The sequence below is a fragment of the Silurus aristotelis genome (genome assembly GCF_946808225.1).
Source record: "Silurus aristotelis genome assembly, chromosome: 13".
Lineage (NCBI taxonomy): Eukaryota > Metazoa > Chordata > Actinopteri > Siluriformes > Siluridae > Silurus > Silurus aristotelis.
The window spans coordinates 17,940,501-17,960,835 of NC_139586.1; the positions used below are offsets into that span (position 1 = coordinate 17,940,501).

The 20,335-nt window shown below is 38.2% G+C and overlaps 1 protein-coding gene across 1 annotated transcript in view; it reads left to right on the forward strand.

Annotated features, from left to right (window-relative positions):
- Positions 1–18,384, forward strand: part of gli2b (GLI family zinc finger 2b) — a 76,792-nt gene extending 58,408 nt beyond the window's left edge. Inside the window, exons 6-14 of the mRNA XM_083557967.1 lie at positions 2,674–2,875; positions 3,746–3,935; positions 5,466–5,573; positions 7,513–7,650; positions 10,623–10,772; positions 11,033–11,197; positions 12,859–13,143; positions 14,840–15,164; positions 15,354–18,384. Of these exons, the coding sequence (XP_083414093.1) occupies positions 2,674–2,875; positions 3,746–3,935; positions 5,466–5,573; positions 7,513–7,650; positions 10,623–10,772; positions 11,033–11,197; positions 12,859–13,143; positions 14,840–15,164; positions 15,354–17,608 (3,818 nt within the window). The 3' untranslated portion in view covers positions 17,609–18,384. The remainder of the gene's footprint in view (positions 1–2,673; positions 2,876–3,745; positions 3,936–5,465; positions 5,574–7,512; positions 7,651–10,622; positions 10,773–11,032; positions 11,198–12,858; positions 13,144–14,839; positions 15,165–15,353) is intronic.
- The last annotated feature ends 1,951 nt before the right edge of the window (positions 18,385–20,335 follow it).

Genomic DNA, 20,335 nt, shown 5'->3' on the forward strand with positions numbered 1-20,335 from the left:
CAAATACCAGCACAGGCTCAGTGTAAAAGCCTCACACCAAAGGAGTGTGGTTTGCTGTATTACATGCAAACATATGTAAATGTGTATTTTATATACCTTGTTTTGAAAAAAAGTGAAATCACAGCTAATGTAATGTCCAGTGTCCATGAACTCTAAAAAATCCTGTGTTCTAAGCGTCTGTTAGGGGCCCAAGTGCTGAAACGAATGCCTTTATAATTACATAGAGCCGTTAGCTCATGCTTAAAGTAATGACCTTTACAGCTACAAAGCTGGAGAATTACTTATTAGTTGTGAGCTCAGCAGGGTATGTGCACACAGACACACACACACACATACAGAGAAATGGTTTGTGTAAGCTTGCTTGTGTTGGCATCAGATGTGATGGAATCATTATGGACGTCCGGTTGCCAGAGCTTCTGGTTACAACCCGTAATCACACACATACTCACACATGCGTTTGCCAACACCAGCACTAATTCCTTGCACCTGTTGGGTTAAAACACAGAATTTTTCATTTTGGAACACTGACCAAAACCTTTAACCCATAACCCAGGGAAAAAAAATAAACTAGTATATAAATAGTTTTCCAAACAAGACAAAGGCTATATTATAGTAAATTATAATGCAACTTTAGCAATACAGCATACAAAACTTCAGAATTTTTGTTGAATTTATAGCTTTTAGTATATATATATTAGTATATAGTTTTACATTGTTGGTGTCATTAAAGTAAAAATTGTTTATTGATTGACTCGCAGTGCAGATGAGAAGCAAAGCAAAAGCAAAAAACACAACAGAAATTCAGAAAAAGGCAATTATAAACAGAAAAGGCTACAAAACATAAAATTCAGCACAAATTTAAAAAGCACAAACAGAGTAAAAAACAGATAATAAACCTCAACAACAAACACAACAGACAATCAGAAACCACATCAAAACACAAAAAAACAAGAAAAAACAATGCAACCACAAAACCAGAAACACAATATCAAATTACATGGTTGTTGATGCATAGTGAAAACATTTGGTATTGATTTTACTGCTATGTTTTTGGTTTTTGTTGTAGTTGTTGTTGCTGGTGGATTTTTTATTCATTAATATTTTGCAATTACGGCCTAAAGTAAATGCATAACCCAAAGCATAGTGTGAGCAAATGCACCAGGTTTTAAGTACAATTTTGTAAACCTTGCATATGTAAAAGCTTTCCTAATGGAAACCTCCTCCTGCCAAAACAACAAATGAACGTTCAAATCATTTCACCCTTCAATGCAAAGTTATTAGAAAGTCACATAGAAAATAACACAAACAACATTTTAGCAGATTGGAGAATCTCAGAGCCCAACGTTCCCAGAACTTTTTTTTTGCTAACCTAAAATTGTTGGTTGCGATAAAGACGATAAAGTAATTTTCCATGCCCGTGCACTCCCTCAACCTGGACACACACACACACACACACACACACACACACACACATACAGACAAGTACACACCTGTTCCATTTTTTCTTGCCCATTCCTTTTTTTTATTCTGACGAATCCTGTAAATTGCCCTCATTATCCAAAACTATAGACGCCTGCAACAGTTGATAGTATCTAAATAATTGCAGTAAATTATAGGCAATGATTAATCATCCATGGTCAAATCAGAACAAGGTCATTGTAAGTTTGAGATGAAGCTGATAAAGACAATTGATTGCACTATTTGGCTTTTTTATTTTATTTCAGTGAAACTTGGAACATCATTCCATCCTGGTTTAGTGCGATCAGATTCTCGTGCTGTGTTTTGTTGTATTCTCTTTTCAAAGTGATCCGTGCTAGTTGAGTTTCTCAGTGTCGGTCTCTGGTTACAGTATTAGCGATGACACAATCGCTGGCACTTATTGATAGGGCTGTGCTATATTCCAGGGAGGCTGAGTGTCGGGGAGAGAGTGTGCAAGCATCGATCACACTGTCTCACCTGGCAAGCGTGCTCCTCACACACTACCCAAAAATAGCACGGAGGTGGGCAGAGTTGGGAAATGACACAATGCAATCGGCTGCTGTAAAGACTCCATAGATTTCTCCTTAGCTGAAAAGACAGAAAGAATAATAGAGAATAATATTTCAGGATCAGTCAATCAGGCTCCCATGGTATAGGGTGGCATATTCCGGAAATAACGGTAGCTCTCGGCTTGATTCGGGAGTCAGAGGAATGTGGGGATTAAGGAAAATAGGTTAGAGAAGAAAGTGGATAAAGTGATGAGGGTTGTTGGTCATGGGAGGGAGGTGTGGGCGAAATTTGCTTAGCCACGAACATCAGATTAGGTGAGTAAATCCACTGAGGCAGTGCAGAACCTAGTGTAGATCAGAACAGTGTATCTGGATCAGTAACTGTATTAGAACAATTGCATCCTAATGTAGGCAGAAACAACGGTAGAAACAACAGGACTGTCCGCATGTGGATTCTGACTTTGAAAATTCCACAAGCTTATCGCTCCAGTTTATAATTAGTCTCTGATAAATACCATGGTCCTGATGCAAACCTCTCAATCAGATAAATATTTCTGGTTAGCTTTCTAAAATAATATCATTCAACAAACATATCTTTACCTATCAATGGAAACGTTTCTCTTGCCTAGTCAATTAACATGAACTTCAAGCAAATCCTCTTAATGTGTGTTTGTGTGTTGTACAGTGTCGCGCTTCCCCAGTCCACGCCTAACACCCAGGCTTACCCGGAAGAGAGCTTTGTCCATCTCTCCGCTTTCGGACGCCAGTATTGACCTACAGACTATGATCCGCACTTCTCCTAACTCTCTAGTGGCCTACATCAACAACTCACGCTCCAGCTCAGCTGCTAGCAGCTCATACGGCCATCTTTCTGTCGGCGGCATTAGGTAAAAGCGCAGCCTCATGAATCACTCATCGCACTATCTCATGCAAATTGAACTTATTATGTTGAGTCCAGGTCAAATTTAATTACTGCTCAAAGTTTTATTGCTCAGTTCCTTCAATGTACATGAAAAGAAAAACTGCTGCTTTTGGGACAATGTTCATTGATAAAATGCTACACAAATAAAGTTAAGAGAGAAAAAGAAAACACTATCAACAAATTGCCAATGATTACTTTTTTTTCTGAGCAACTCAATTTACAGTTACATTTAATGTTCACAAACATTTGTTTGACCCTGTAGATGTTTTATATCAGTAGGTCATCCAGTGTGGGAGAGTTAGGTTTCTTTTTAAGAGGTTTTCCCTTAAAGAAGTTTTACATTCAACTATAAACTCATAATAAGTCATCATTGTTAGTTTTGTTAAAATATAGCAAATTGCTGTCGGATAAGAGGACTAATTGTTAATAATTTGGAGTTGAAAGAGTAACTGCTTGACCCTTTGATACTTCTACAAACACTATATTTAAGCAAAGCTTCTGTGCTGAATTTATTGTATTTAATATTTTTTCTGAAAACTGAATTTGCTGAAAAGAAAAACCATTTCTGTGTCAGATTCTATATATGAATTATATTAAAGGATTTGACTCTGCTATTCTACAGAGCGCTCGTTTCCAGTCTGATATTTCCACCTGTCTCTATCTGAGGCTCTGGGTGTACATCTGCAGTGATTTATTGCTCATTATGTCATTTGTGACAGTTACATGAAATATGGCATCCATGTATTGCAATGCAGAGATCTGGGCTAAGATGAAGTGGAACAAGCACTTATCCATGTGTATTTTGTGTCTTTTTGTACTTATCATTCTCTTTTAGCCCTTCATTTCCTTTCCATCATTCCATCAACCCAATGGCATATCAACAGCTGCTGTCTCAGCAGAGAGGCCTGAGCCCTTTTGGACACACACCTCCCCTCATTCAGCCTTCTCACACCTTCTCCTCTCGACAACATATACTCACCAGCTCGGGACTGAGTGCTAGCACACATAATGAAGCAGAAACTAAGGTACGGCAAGCAAACATGCACACACACACACACACACACACACACACACACACACACACACACACACACACACACGCATTTGCAAACTGTCTTACTTGCTAACATTTTGTTAATATTTTAATGAGCTTTTCTTGCTGTTTTTAAATACAGAGTTTCCGGTAGTTCAATATTAATAAATACTAGCAACAATATAACAACATTTTGTGAATATTTTTAATTCTACACACTACGTCATTTCCAACACACAGCACAAGCTGACTTTAAAACTCCAAGCTCAGCCCAGTGACTTCTTTTGTGGAATTCGTGCTTACAATATGTCAGACCTCAAAATGCTTACAGGAGAGGTCGCAGAAAGAATATGCAACATCTGTAACAGCATGTTTAGAATGTGTGCTTTAGATTCATCATTCCCAGACCACTGTAGTGGCTTTCATGTGTTTGTTCAAAGGCACTTATCATCATATCTGTGGCCTAAAATCCCCTGGTATAGCTGAGTTAAAGTCTGTAATTCCTGTACTGACTGACTCCCTCAACCTGGACACACACACACACACACACACACACACACACACACACACACACACACACACACACACACACACACACACACACACACAGTTGCTGAACCTGACCACTGTTTAAAGCCTAACTTTCTCATTTAGCATTACCAAAGCCATTACTATAAAGCATAAACACACGCACGCACACACACACACACATACACACACACACACACACACACACACACACACACACACACATACACACACAGAAATGGTTTAAGTGAAGGCTGCTGCTGCTTAAAGAATTCAGGCATTAATTGATCTCTTAACACACATCCTTGCTTTCTGACAAATGATCTAAACTGTGTTGTAAGAAGGAGAAATCTTTATCTTTGAATCTATAAAATAGGGCTAACAGACAAGTCCCAGATTGACAATGTGAGCCATTTACTCAGCAAACTATATACAGAGAAGTAAAAAAAAAAAAAAACACCTTTTGTCTAATACAGTACTTTTAGATCAACTTACAGCTATTTCTGTTGATGTGTCACTTTTCAGAAAAAAATGGCTTTAGTTTCGTGTTTCAGCCAATTGCAGTGCCAGACTACAAGAATACAGAATACAATGAAATAGTCTGATAACTATTCAAGCTCTAATATAAGTAACAATTCGTCCAATATTTTGTGAAGTCCATGAAACATTTCTGTCAAATAATGAATTGCTTATTGTGGCAGTTCTGTGAAAATAGCTTATATACACGCTACATTTTGACTTTCGTGAAAGATTCCAGTTTGTTCCGCTACTACTGAAGTGCTACATGGCCTGTACTTGCATACAGGATCCTAAATGGATATTATACTTTATGACATGGTGAAAACCTGCTTTTTCATTTCAGTAGTAACTTTTTTCTTTATTTATTTTTTTAAAAACCTCAAAGAGGCAATGGAATATTTTACCTCATTTATGACTTTTAGGTAAACTTAACATTGTACAGTTCTGCAATTCTCTCTTCATCTCTCCCCAACAGAACACGAGCAGTGACTCAGCAGTCAGCAGCACAGTAAACCTGCATAGCAAAAGGTCAAAGGTTAAGTTGGAGTTGGACAACTCACGACCTCTCTCACCTTGCTCACCGGTAAAAAACTATTTCTCCTGTTTCCTAATGTTTCTTGTCCCTTCACTTCCAAGGTGGTTACAAGACAATATGTATAGTAGTCTGAAAAAATATGTTTCTAATATACTGTACAATTTAGAATAGAGCTGTAGCTTAGACCACCATTTGCAAATACAAGACCAGAACTAGAGATCGAGTCAAGTCTGGGTGTTAAGGAGGCCAAGGCAAAGTAAAGTTCTAATCTAAATAAAAATAAGTCTGAAAAACTTCACATCCTTTTCCAGTCTAAGCTTCAACAGGCTTCATTCATGTACTGTGCCAATGATTAAGCTGTTTTCCAAAAGAAGGAATTAATTCTTGTCAAACTTTGCAAATGAGAATAAGAAAAGAGCACAAATGTTATTTTTGGAAACTGTTAGTAGAGACCAAGACCATATTTTGTGAGACCAACACCCCAAGACTAAGACAAGTCAGAGAACAAATGAAAATAAATTCAAGAAAGTCAATACAGACCAGACTCCAGAACTACAGCTGATGATTTGAACTGAACTGTTTTCACTGAGTGAAATTCTGTTTATATATCACCCACTATAACATTTAATTTTAATATTATTATTATTATATTTTATATGAAAAAATTACTCTACTTATTAATATATATATATATATATATACATACATACACAACATAAGTCAATAATACGGTAGAAAAATAATTTATGTATAAGGCAATAATTATTTGCAAGAAAGTAATTTTACACTTTTTTGTAACTTCCCGTGGGCTCACCACCTGCAGGAGGGACCGTGAGGGACGGTGCTGTGAGGATTGGGCAGCAGTCGAAGGCGGGGGCCTGCTTAAACTGCTGCCCCCGCGACCCGAATTACGGATAAGCGGGAGAAAATGAATGAATGTATATGTGTATGTATGTATGTATATATATATATATATATATATATATATATATATATATATATATATATATATATATATATATATATATATATATAGTTGTTTGGCTTTGGCGAAACTCCATGTATATCATGCCATGTAAAATTACTTCCTTGCAAATAATTATTGCCTTATACATAAAAAAATTTTCTACCGTATCATCGACTTATGTTGTGCACTGTTCTTTATGGATGATATATTCTGATAACTGATGGTATAAAGCAGAGGTGCATTTCCTATGTGTCCTGTTATCCAGGAAAAATATTGCATGAGTATGTGTGTGTGTTATTTCTTGCATGGTGATCAGCGAGAGGCCAGGAGACCCCTGGGAGTCTCATGCTCCCCTCGGCGTGAGAAAAACTTCTCCTGATAAGAGCTTTATGTCCGTTTGTTTTCCTGCTCTCTCCGTCCCAGGCTCCTGTGTAAACTGTGCCAGAGCACTTCATTTTAATGAAATATTGGCCAGCCGTTATTGTCATGTGAGCGCCTGTTTTCTGTTGCTCTCTCTCTTTCTCTCTCTCTCTCTCTTTCTCTCTCTCTCTCTCTTTCTCAACTCATCTTTTGACAAATTTGTAGCTGCTCTCAGCAGTGGAGGCAGGTTGGGGCTTGATGCATGGGGACCGAGGCGCCTCTAGTCGTCTTGGGGCCTGCAGAATTGATGAAGATAGCTCACGGGGCAGAGATAAACATGCTGCAGTCAGCATGCTATGTGACTGTGTGTGTTATATTTGAGACCATATATACATCTGCTAGACCCACAGTTTGGTTTGCAGCTAAGACGCCACACACGTATTCCCTCATATTCCCACATATTTGGTTTTCATGTTTGTTCTCTTCTTCTCATTACCAAGCCGCAGATTGTTAAATAAATGGAACTAAATGAAAGTGAAAAGTACCCTTTTCTTCGATTCTTTCTAATTCAGCTAAAGTGTAGGCGTCTGCTTCGGTCTTGTATAAACAAATTGAGTCCTCTGTAGTGTGCACGTGTCTGAATGCATGCTTTTCTCTTAGGATCCGTCACCACCAGTCGACCCAAAAGAGGATGTGGACAGAGACGAGGGAAAGCAGGAGCCGGAGGTGGCGTATGAGACAAACTGCCACTGGGAAGGCTGCAGCAAAGAGTACGACAGCCAAGAGCAGCTGGTCCATGTGAGTATCTCAAGACATAGACTTTTGGAGTATAGTATAAAAAGCTGAATGATCTGTTTAAAGCATAGCCATGTAGGAGCTTTTAGCTCAGCAAAGTGAAGTGACAGAAAAACTTATTAATGAAATAGTACATATAATTGTTTGTAGTACATAATAATTTATTATAAAATAAATACTAAGCCTATATATTATTAATTACCTTCCTTAAACTACACTAAAGTTTAATTATGTTTTTAAAAAAAATTAACCACATCTCCTACTTACATCTGACCCTGCTGTTTTGTTTTGGGATATTTTAATTTTTAATTTTTATATGCTGTGTGTCATATGAGGTCAAAATGTGTTGTTTGAAGTGTGAATTGTAAGTAAGAGCGAAGGGAATATTGTACATTTCACTTCTGGTTGAACTATATCTTTAAGTCTAGAAGCCTAAGAGTGGATGAGTGACACAAACTCATTTTGACCCATGACCTTTTCACAGAGGGCTTTTTCCCAGTGAAATATCAGTTGGTTTAGTAATAAAATTATCTTGAATATAGGCATATTCAACTGATATGTATCCTTTTAGAATACATTTATTTAGATTCCATACATTTTACTAGATTTTTTATTTTACTTATTTCAAATGCTTCATAAAAGCAGCTAAATTATGCTCCTTTAGTAATATAATACAATTCTAACCTTAACATGTAAAAATTTCTTAGAAATAGGCTCAAGGGTCTACAGATAGATAGATCCTGATTAATAAGCACAATCTTAATTTTTTTCTGTTGAATTAATGTAAATGTATATTTTATTAGAGAGAATCTTGGACAGTACTATAAGTGAAATTTACATAATAAGTTGTTATTCTGAGGACAAAAGCTCAGGAAAAGGAATTTGTGCCTGAATACAGCGCCTGTGGAGAAAAGTGTGAGAAAAAATTGGCAATGTGATGGAGGTTCCTTTACAGCTCAGCGCTCTTCTTTAGCAATTATGTGCTTCTGCTGAGCTGCTCTCTGTCCCATAATGCACTGGTGCAACAGGGGGCAAGGCCGCATTCCCTAGCATTCCAGAAAGGCAGTGGAGCAGAAACAGAGTGCCAGTGGATGGAGGAGATTAGACTGTGTATCACACACACACACACACACACACACACACACACACACACACACACAGAAAGTAGAGAGAGAAAAAAACAAAGAGATACACAATGCACTTTCCATTGTACCTGTTCAGTCCCAATGCTTCAGCTGGATCTTTACCAGATTACACACTCCTGATTGTTTGTTTATACAAGCGATACCCTCTCTAATAACTGCTTATTATGGTCTTACAGAGGAACAAAGGCTTCAGTGTGTGTGTATACGTGTGTAGCACTAGCCTTGTTATCAGAGGCCTGACATTAGGGCAACTCAGTGGGCAAGCTGAGCAGATGATGGAGTGCGCGCAGATGTGGACTATAATAATGGTCATGTGGAGGAGTTGTGTGTGCATTTGTGTGTATGTGAGAGAAAGAAAAGTATGTGTGTCTGTGTGCAAGCAATGGGGACAACAAAAAAAGAGTGACTGTGTGTGTGTGTGTGCGTGTGCGTGTGTGAGAGAGTGTGTGTGACAAACGGAGGGTCCAGGTTTAGGAAATAAAGAATTACCCCTGGCTGCTGTAGTGTGCAAGTGTGGAGGTGTTCAAGACTCACTGCTGGCAGCTGTGTGTGTTCATGTGTGTGTTTATGCACGTGTTGTGTTGATAATTGTCCTGCTCACCTAACAGTACCCAAATTCTTTACTCAAGAAAAAGCACAAATCTAATTAAAACAAATTTAATTTAAACAAAAAAATACAACAAAAATTGAAAAAAAAAATAAAACATCAGTCCCAAATCTCACACTGTTTTTATTTACTTTTTGATTATAGAGAAATGTAATAATGTTAAAAATTTGGTAGGAAGTATTATTATGTAGTGTGTAAAAAATTTTATGTATGGCTACTCAAACAAAAAAAATAAAGTACAGTATATTTTCTTCTCAGTTATTAGCAATGTAATTAATATAGGGAAAAGACAAGCTTGACTCAGAGTATTATGCCTGTAACTAAAATGGTCTGTTAAGTATCAAACTGTTAGAAACCTAGTCACAAGTATTCATCTAACAGTGTATGATCAAAATTTACCTGAGGTGAAGCTCCTTTCCCTTTGAGATGCTAGCAATGCTTTAGCCAATTATACACTACTCCTGGTACATGTGTGCACACAGGAAGATAAAAGTAACTTTTAGCAGCCTTACTATCTCATTTAGTAAGTATATAGTTTATTTAGTATTTCACAGTTTATAAAAAAAAAAGAATAATGAAAAAATAAATTCTCAAAGATAAATCACAGGATAACTTTGCCCTTTTTGATTGCTAGCTGTTAGCTAGTGACCCAACTAGTGGATATAAATTTAAGAGAAATATGGAAACTTAGAAATGTCTAAACCTAAGGCATATTCTGGTGAATAAAGCTCATATTATATTTATAGAAGTTTAGAGCTTCTTTTTAAACTTTAATTGCTTCTCTGTCTGTCACGATTCTAACAGGATTTGCCTGTCAAAACAAAGTTCCCTTTACCCCAAAACTGTCACGTTTGTTTGTTCGTGGCTTTCAACATGGAAAGGCACACACTTGATGCATGTTGCAGCTCTTAATTTGGCAGATAAGCAAATACACACTTAAGGAACTGCAATTACATTAGTTTTCTGGCTCTCAATTGCAATACAGGTTTGCGTTGGTCCCCAGACACAGACGCCGTTAGCGTTGTCTTTTAATGTGACATGTAAAAACAGCACGGCCAATTAAAGATTAAACACAACACTGACATTACAAAGAAAAGGCCAAACCCCTGAGACACCTAAGGAGACTCTGCAAAGGAAAACAGTGTTAGCAGGCAGTGTGGTTACATAGTCTGTAGGACACAAATTACATCTGCATGTGTGCATCTGTGTGTGTGCATTTACAGCACATCAATAATGAGCACATCCATGGGGAGAAGAAAGAGTTTGTGTGTCGCTGGGAGGAGTGCTCCAGAGAGCAGAAGCCCTTTAAGGCCCAGTACATGTTGGTGGTGCACATGCGCAGACACACAGGAGAGAAGCCACACAAGTGTACTGTAAGTAAAAGTATCCAGCCACACATAGATTTACCTACCCACTCACTCTCTCACACACACACACACACACACACACACACACACACACACACACACACACACCAAATACACACATATACATAACACACTCTCCAAAGTATTAAATAAAACTGCTATCTCTCTTCTCCTTTAAACATTTTTTAAAATGATAGTCAGTGGAATTTAATTGTGGTTTTCAATTATTAATTGTGCTCTGTATGTTGCGTATGTACATGTTGCAGTTTGAAGGCTGCTCAAAGGCATATTCACGTTTAGAGAACCTGAAAACACACCTTCGCTCACACACTGGGGAAAAACCTTACGTGTGCGAACATGAAGGCTGCAACAAGGCCTTTTCCAACGCCTCGGACCGGGCCAAGCATCAGAACCGCACACATTCCAATGAGGTAAAAAAAAAATAAAAATCAGACATTATATACACAGACATCAGAAAAACACATTTTAGCAGTCATTGTGCCAGTATATTTCTGAAACTGTGTTTTGTTTATTTAAGAATCCATAAGTGTGCACCCTTAACTTTCAGGTTAATATTCAATTATTGATTTTAACTATCATGTCATAATGGTGCAGTGGGTACTGCTTCTGCCTTACAGCTCCAAGGTTCCCAGGTTGATCCTAGTCTTGGTTAAATGTCTATGCAGAGTTTTGCAAGTTCTTCTTAAATGCAAGTATATCGGTTTCCTTGTTGAAACATGGTGTGAGGTGGAGACCACAGCCCTAAGCAGGATAAAGCATTAATGGAAAGTAAATTCTTGTCATCTTTAGTGCTCCATTAGCTCCTTGCAACTGATATTAATTGTGGTTTCTGATTTTAGATAAGCATTATGTTGTAACTGGAACCCATTATTAAGTTACCTGGATTAACCAAAAACAGTACCAGCACATTGTAGATGGAAACGCACAGTGTGCAGTAGAACAGTGAACAACAAGCAACATTAATCAGTGCTGTTTTATAATTCTGCTGCTCATCGAGCTTCAGTTAATCCTTTCCCCAGTGGCAGTAATGAACCACCAACTGCCTAATTCTATGTAAATATACCATTTTCATCATACAGTTTAAAATTAAGGCCAGAATTACATTTGTTGGTGTACTCCCTCATCATGCTTAGTGATTGCTCGTCCATGCCCAACCATGTCCCATTAACGAGCTCTGCATGCAAGTGTGTGCAAATAATGAGGTGTGGAACTAATGAGCATGACAGCCCACAGTGCATTAGTAAAAATCAAGCACATCCCCTGCGGAGAGACCACCTGCGGATCGCAAATATTAAATGAAATCCTGCGCCAATTCACCCCTCAGCATATCCATCATGACCTAAAGAAAGAAAAAAATAAAAGAAAGGAAGAAGCAGAGATGCATTTATCACAACCTTATCAGCACGCAGTCATGAATCAGGACACCTAGTATTGGTAAACTCATCATGGCAGTGCTTTAAAATACTAGAGTATTAAAACTTTGGTTGAATCTAATATGAACAAACAGGGGCAGATAGCATTTATAATTCTTCTAATGAGAAATGGTATTAGCAATAATCTTTAGCTTGCAGCACACTTCAATTTATATACATCAACTGTGATTTGTTTTAAATGTGAAACACATTCAAGTGGATTTGCATGGTACCTGCTACGCATCCACTAGCTTTTTTTTGCCAAATAGTAGCTAGTACAGAACATTCTGTACTAGATACCTTCACCAAAGGCACCAATTATTTCCACTATTTTCATTTAAGCTTTATTTTTCCTTTTAATATCTTTAGACAAATTTAATAAGTTGTATAAGTACATAATATAAGATATGATGAGACAACTATTATAGACTTTTCTTTCATTTTTGCATGTCAAATAGTAAATTGGAAGTAATTGCAGGGACTAAACTCTGTGTGGGGGAAGCAATAAAATGTCTGTGTTGTTATGCACAATCAATTGAGCCAGCTGTTTTGGGTTACCATTTCATACCTAATTTGCATAGAAATTAAAAAATCATAACTGAAATGTTGCTTTCTGTGATTTTGCTTTGTTACTTGAATTGCTTTATTTGTCTTTACAGAAACCATATGTTTGTAAGATTCCGGGTTGCACCAAGCGGTACACAGACCCAAGCTCTCTACGCAAACATGTCAAAACTGTGCATGGCCCAGAAGCACATGTTACTAAGAAACAGCGTGGGGACCTGGTGCCCCGACCTCAGCCCCCACCACGAGAGAATGGAGAGAACGAAGGAGGAACCAAACAACCTGGCCGGGGAGGACAAGAAAAGTTTGAGGCCAACAGTACCACTAGAGGCATGGAGGACTACCTACAGGTCAAATCAATAAAAACAGAGAACTCTGTGGTATGTTTAGCTACCTCAATAGATTAACTTTATTAACCATAAAGGGACAATCACATAATAATTCCTTGTATAAGTTTCAGTACATCGCTAAACTAGTTTAAGACACATTTCTATTACACTAATTAGGTGGTTTATTCATGCTTTATTTTAGTGATTCCTAATTAAAATGCAGTCTTGTCCAGTAACCAAACTGAAGCATACTAACAAAAGCATGTCCATTGCTACAATCAAAAGAAATCCATTTCTGTCTAACTTGCCATCACTATCTTCCTGTTTATGGACTCTACTCTTTATCTTCTTTCTGCTTTTTCACTTTTCCTATGGACAGGCATTACTGAGGTGAGCACTAACTTTTAATCCCTTTCCATTCTTTTACTGTCTTAGATGTTAATTAATAGGAAGCGGGTGGGGGTGTTGCTAATGGAAGAAAATGTATGTTGAAAATGGCATAGGGGACAATAACCTTTATATTATTAAATAGAAGGAACAATTAACATTGTGTTAGGAGCGTAAACTTACAATTAATTAATACTTACTGCAAAAGTTTGCATTTGAAGTAGGTTGAATTTTTTGTTGTCAAAATTAAATATAAACAAGACTAAAATAGACTTGTTAACTTTTTGACATTGACATTACGGAGTCTCACATTTAAATAAATAAAGCTTAATATTTCAATATTAAAATTTGATTTGACATATTTAGTATTTTTAGTTTTACCTGCAAAAACATACTCATACAAATGGTCGAGATTTATATTATAAATATTATTCAAACATTATTTGTGCAATAAAAATATACTATGTTTATATTTAATTAAAAGATGTGGGAACTATTTTGATTGAAAGTCCCTTGTAGCCTTTGTAGAATGAAATCACAACATATCTTTGATATCCCAAAAACCCTTGTGGCTCGCATGTCACCCAACCCCTTTCTAACTAATTTACTACCACAGGATAACAGAAATGTAAGGATAAATATCACTTATAATCACTAATAATCACTAGGGCTGGTTTTGCGTGTGATACAAATAGTGCCAGTTATCCTATTGTGATCAGGAATGACTTGGCAGTTCGCATAGGGACAGAATACATTTACGTCATTCAGAGTGTTTGATGAGATGACACAGATGTGGAGAGACGGTGTACTTTATTTTTGTTGGAAGTGATCCCCCTTTGTGAATTTAGTCCATGCTGTATGCATAATGCTCAAAGTCATTGCCAGAGGAAATTACAATTTGTAAGGCACTTAACCTTAGCTTTATAAAACAATCACATAGGGGATTAAAAGTGGAAGACAGTAACATAAGGAACATGGCAAGCTTCGAAATAGTTATTTTGCACATAGAATATTTTATTAAAAGAATAAAAAAAATTGTCATATGTCAAATGTTATAAATTTGTATGTGAGATTATGAGCACATCCAGCCGTGATGCCACCCCGGGCCTCCAGGGTCATCATTTATTCAATGAGTGTTAATAGTGTCCTATGATGGAGTTGCATTTTTTGTTACAGGGTGTATTCCAGAACCCCTGGGACCCAGAACAGGAGAAAGTTCTAATAAATTAATTACTGAAGACAAAAAAATAAATGAATGAGAACACATTAAATAAAGAGACATTAACTAAATTATTTAATTTCATTTTACTTTAAATTATACTTATTCACCTGTGCTGCCATCTTTTTCTCTTTTTTTTAGATGTATCAGTCCAGCCCTGGTGGTCAATCATCATGTAGCAGCCAGCCGTCACCGCTTGGCAGTGCCACCCACCATGACGGTGGAATAGCATTGTCGGGCCGCGAGGGCAGCATGGGAGACCTGAGCATGCTGGATGATGTGCCCCTGGTGGACTCAACCGTCTCCACGGGCACACTGGGCCTCCACCTGCGCAGAAGTGCCAGTCCCACTCGCAAACTAAACCATTTGAAGCAAGAAAAGCTAAAGACAGTGAGGGAGTCGTGCTCCTGGGCAAATGCTATTCCACAAGCTCCTGACACCAAGCTACCACGAATTCCCATCAATGGTAAGGCTATAAAATATTGAGGTATATTTATAAGATATTAAGTTTACTTTAGTTATACATATTTTTAAAACATTTCTGATAAATCATTAAAGGTGACAAAATATGTGGTATGGCTGATTTCTTATCATAAACTGTGGAACAAGTTGAACAATTTCACATGAATTTTATACCTGCACCTTTTTGTCACAGGCTCCTTACTGGAGAGCTCTGGACATTTAGGCAATATTCCTGTGCCCATCACCAGCCTTCGTTTGAGTGACATTTGCCCTGGTGAGACAACAGTTCTGTGCCAGCCAGTGGAGCGTCGAGACAGTCTGGCAAGTACAGTGAGTTCAGCTTATACGCTAAGCCGCCGCTCCTCAGGCATTTCTCCCTGCAACTCCAGCCGTCGCTCCAGCCAGGCCTCACAGGCCAGCATCCGCCTAAACAACATCAGCTCAGCCGACTCATATGACCCCATCTCTACAGACCTGTCACGCCGCTCTAGTGAGGCCAGCCAGTTCGGAGGCCTGTCAGGCCTTCTCAGCCTCACCCCAGCCCAGCACTATCGACTCAAAGCCAAATATGCTGCAGCAACAGGTGGCGCTCCACCCACCCCTTTGCCCAACATGGATCGCATGAGCCTGAGGACACGGATAGCCTTGTTGGGAGATTCACATGAAACAGCTATGCACCCACTTGGCCTCCCCACAGTGCCCAGGAGATGCAGTGACGCAGAGTATCCCACTACTAGCATGATGCCTCACGAAGTACCAGGTAGTATAACACGGCGGGCTAGTGATCCAGTTAGACGTGTGGCTGTTGATCAGCAACATATTCTGAAGGGGCAACATTTTAGCAGCATGAGCAACGTGAATTCTAATCCACCACCATACTTTCCCTCATCAAGTCGCTACTTGTCAGTGCAGAGCAATGTCCGCTCTGATGGTAGTCTCCATCGCCTTCAGTACCCTCCTCGGCCACCCAGCATCTCGGAGAACACTGCGATGGAGACTAGCGATATGGATGGTACAATCAATGGTGTTGCTGATGACATGATGTTACCTGATGATATGGTTCGGTACCTCACTTCTAATGGAGATTCTACACAACACAATGGGTCTGGGTACCGGCACCAGCAAACGCAGGGCTTCCTAGGGAATGGTGCCCCACCACCTCAATCATGTTACTACCAGAGACGCATGGCTGTAGTGGATGGCACTGCAAACAGCATGGTGCCACAGACATCAGCTTCTTGCCATACTAGTCCAGCACAACAGCACATGTCTCCCAGTGCCAACAAAAGTCACATGCCTGTACAGTGGAATGAGGTCAGCTCAGGGACAGTGGAGGCATCTCCCAGCCAAATCAAGCAACCACAATCTTTGGATTGGGTAAATGTAACTGGTCTCCAGCAAAAGCAAGGCTCTATCCAGAACCTCAAATCCAACCAACAAGTAAGACCCATGAGTCAGAACCTTGCACATGCTGCCCAACAGAGTTCTATGCAGCGGAGTGAGGTTATGGCCCAAAGGATGAACTGTAGCCAAACTCTAAAACAGCAAGGCAACAAGAATAATCAGAATGAGCATATTAATAATCATGTATACAACCAAGAAAGTGGCATAAACAGAAACACCAGCCAGCATGCGTCTTGCAGTAATATTACAGGAGGCAATGTCGGTTTGACAAGCCCATCTAAGAAACCAGTGCAGCCCATGCACATGCAGAATAACAGGGTAAGAACTAAGCCAGGGGCCAGTCAAAGCCATGTAAATTTTGAGAATAATCAAGGAGATTATTCCCATATGAGCGGTGATCAGCATAGCTATGATACTCTTTTCCAGAATCCTATCCTAAACGGAAACCATGGTGTACTCCAGCCAAGGCCGCCCACAGAACCCAAACCCTTCTCCAGGCAGCACTCAGGGCCAAATGCAATGACAACACAGCAACCCACTTATCCACAATCGCACTTCAGCCCAGAATATGACACCTCTGAAGCTAGCCCCAAGAATCCTGCCAGTGTTGGTGTTAGTGAAACCGACAGCAGTGTCATGTTTTATACAGGAAATATCCACAAGTTTGAGGCCAATAGTCTAAAAATGCATGATACAACAAAAGCTGTGAACCGTGGCACAGATAACATAACAATGGCTGCTGTCAGCTCCCCAGGGATCAATCAAGTCTCAAGCACGGTGGACTCCTCCAGTGGAGTAGATCAGACCCAGATTGACTTTGATGCCATACTGGATGATGGCGACCACTCCAGTCTCATATCAGGAACTCTAAGTCCTAGTATCCTCCGCAGCCTGTCTCAGAATTCCTCCCGCCTCACTACACCCCGGAACTCTGTAACATTGCCTCCGGTACCAGCAGGAATTGGCAACATGGCCATTGGAGATATGACCTCCATGTTGACTGCTCTGGCAGAAGAGAGCAAGTTTCTTAACATGATGTCTTAAACAGTCAAACAGAAAGTAGATTTGGTAAATGAAGACCTATTGGCATATATAAATAAAGAATTAAGACTGTCCTAGCATTTTATGTTTTTATACATGTCTGTATTATCTGTATTATCCTGTATAATATTAGAACAAATACTTAGTAGTTTCCCCTTTGCTTAAAAAAAGAAGCCATATTTTGCCTTAGACAAATATATGTACTGTATATAACCACAGAATATTTGCTAAACTTCAGTCCAGTATTTTTGTATTCTCTTTTATGGTGGTGAAATGAGTGTAGCAACAAGTGCCTAGCTATGCAAATGCATAGCAGGAAAAAAAAACAAAAAAATGTAAATTTGATTGTCCTGAGCATACAAAGAAAGTTTGTACATTACGTAAATCATGAGTAATGTCCATGAGACAAAAAATAAACTAAATGGTAAGGAAGTGTATAATAGGATTCGATTGAACTGCAAAACACTTTTTACCTGTGTGACAGTCTCTTTATGTTAGAGAATAAAGCTCCATTGAACTAAAATTATACAATACTTATAAGAAGTGCGGTTTTTCAAGTATCTTTGGTCTTTATTCTCATTTCAAATAACAACACTGACATACGATACAGCACTCAAAATTAGATTTCAACCATATCGTGCAAACCAATTTGCTTGGACTTTTGGACTCCACCTGATGCGGCATTTAAATGTTTCTTTTTTTTTGTATGTGAACATGTGTATGGAGCTGGAGCTGTAGATATCTTTTGTACATTTTTATGAAATACAGTATTGTTTTTTTTCTACTCTGGTGTTGTTTGAATTTTTTTTTTTGTTAGATTCCAAAATAACCCCAAAATAAGTTATATAAGTTAATACGTTTATAACGTTATTACTGATGGAACCTTACAAACACTTTAAAAATTAACACATTTATACATTGCCATTAAATTCATTATTTACATTTGTCTAGAAAACAATTTCAATCATATGCCAATTTCTAAATGATTAAAAAAATTTTATTAAATGCAGCACGTCCATACTGTATTACATATTCAAATTGTTGTAAATGTGTTTTATCTCATTTTCTCCATTGTTAGACACTTGCATTCTTGCATTACCAGTTTATTACATTAAGAGTTTCAGCCAAGGCTACAATCTCAAAGTTATACAATCCCTTCGGTTTTCTAAAAAGTATACTTACAAAGAGAAGGGTGGAAAGCAGGCAGTCGCATGCTGAGCAGCTTGCTAAAGTTAGCTGCCATGTTTTCCAAAATGAGCAGTGGCAGACAGGCCCGGGAGAGTGAGCTGCTGAAAGCACATTAAACACACACTTGAAGGAGGAAGAGGTCCAGGGACGAGGCGTTTGGTGTAAGCCGCAGGAACAAATGGTTTTATTCTGACAGAGAATTCAGCCGAGGCCTCGTTTGATCTGGGGTTGATGATAGCTGAAATTTCTTATTCTCTCTGAGTAACAGAGAACAGGAAAAATAGCCTGAGGATGAATAGAAAAAGAAGGGAGAAAGAAATCTTAACAAGTACTCATCTCAGAGATTAGACTGAAAGCAGATCTGATAAGAAATTTCCAGCATTTTTATTTGAGAGGTGCTGAAGGACATTCACTTATTTGTCATGAGATTATGAGAAGTTTGTGTAAAGTAAGGGTATTTAAGAGTTTTGTTTAGTTAAAATATCATTGTATTAGATTTGTATTAGAATTCTAATAAAAAAAAAAAAAGGCAATCACACATTACAAAAATGTAATTAACAAACAGCATATATTTAGTTATAAATCAATTTAAGTTGTATCAAATTTTTGCACTTGGGTGTACTGTACAGTCAGCCTGTAGCTATCGATTATTTTAGTAATCAAGTATTTTACTGATTATTTATTCCAATGATTAATCGAATAAGTAAAGTATTTTTTCTTAATTAAAGAGCAATACGAAATATACAAGAGAACATTAGACAGGTCTCTTATTTTATTGCTGAAATTGCATACACTTGCCATATTAAATCACAATGCAAATACAAATATATAAATAAAAAAATGATGAATAACAAAATAAAATAATAAATTTCAGATTACTCGAAAAAGGGTTAACGCGCTGTACTGCGTTTTCTTTGTTTTAGTTTGAAATGACAACAGACTTTGAAAACCTTTTGTTGTTTTCTTTGCCCTTTATCCTATGGAAGCCCGTTTCCGCAAAAAAAAAAAAAAATGTAAAAAAAAAAATAATAATAATTTTAGACTTTTTTTCTCGTATTTGCAACGTTATTTCTCGTAAACATGCAATATTTCTGGTGCATCCACCGGTAACCATGTTGTCGACCTGAAGTTGGAAGCTGTGGGTGTATGAACGAGGCCTCCCCTGCTTCATCTTGTTCCGTTTCCTCCAGAGCTGATCGTTAGAGTTCAGAGGGATCAGAGTCTTAGTTTAATACCATGCGTTTCTAATGATTGTAGCCCATTTCATTTTCAATGTGTAAAGCATTCTGGCTCTATAGAGGAGGTGATGCTGCCGATTAGCTTAACTAAAAAATCAGAATTGCGAGAAAAAAAAACTCGTAATTGAAAGAAAAAAAATCTGAATTTTTCAATGTGGCGGGAAACAAGCTTTTCTATATGACTCTTCTCCTCGCCCCTTGCTGTTTCCTCCACCACGCAGAGCGCTTCAGAGTTTAGCGGGTGGTACGTCAGTAATAATGGGCCGTGGGGAAAGACAATATTTCGTGTGTAGTTTAATGGACT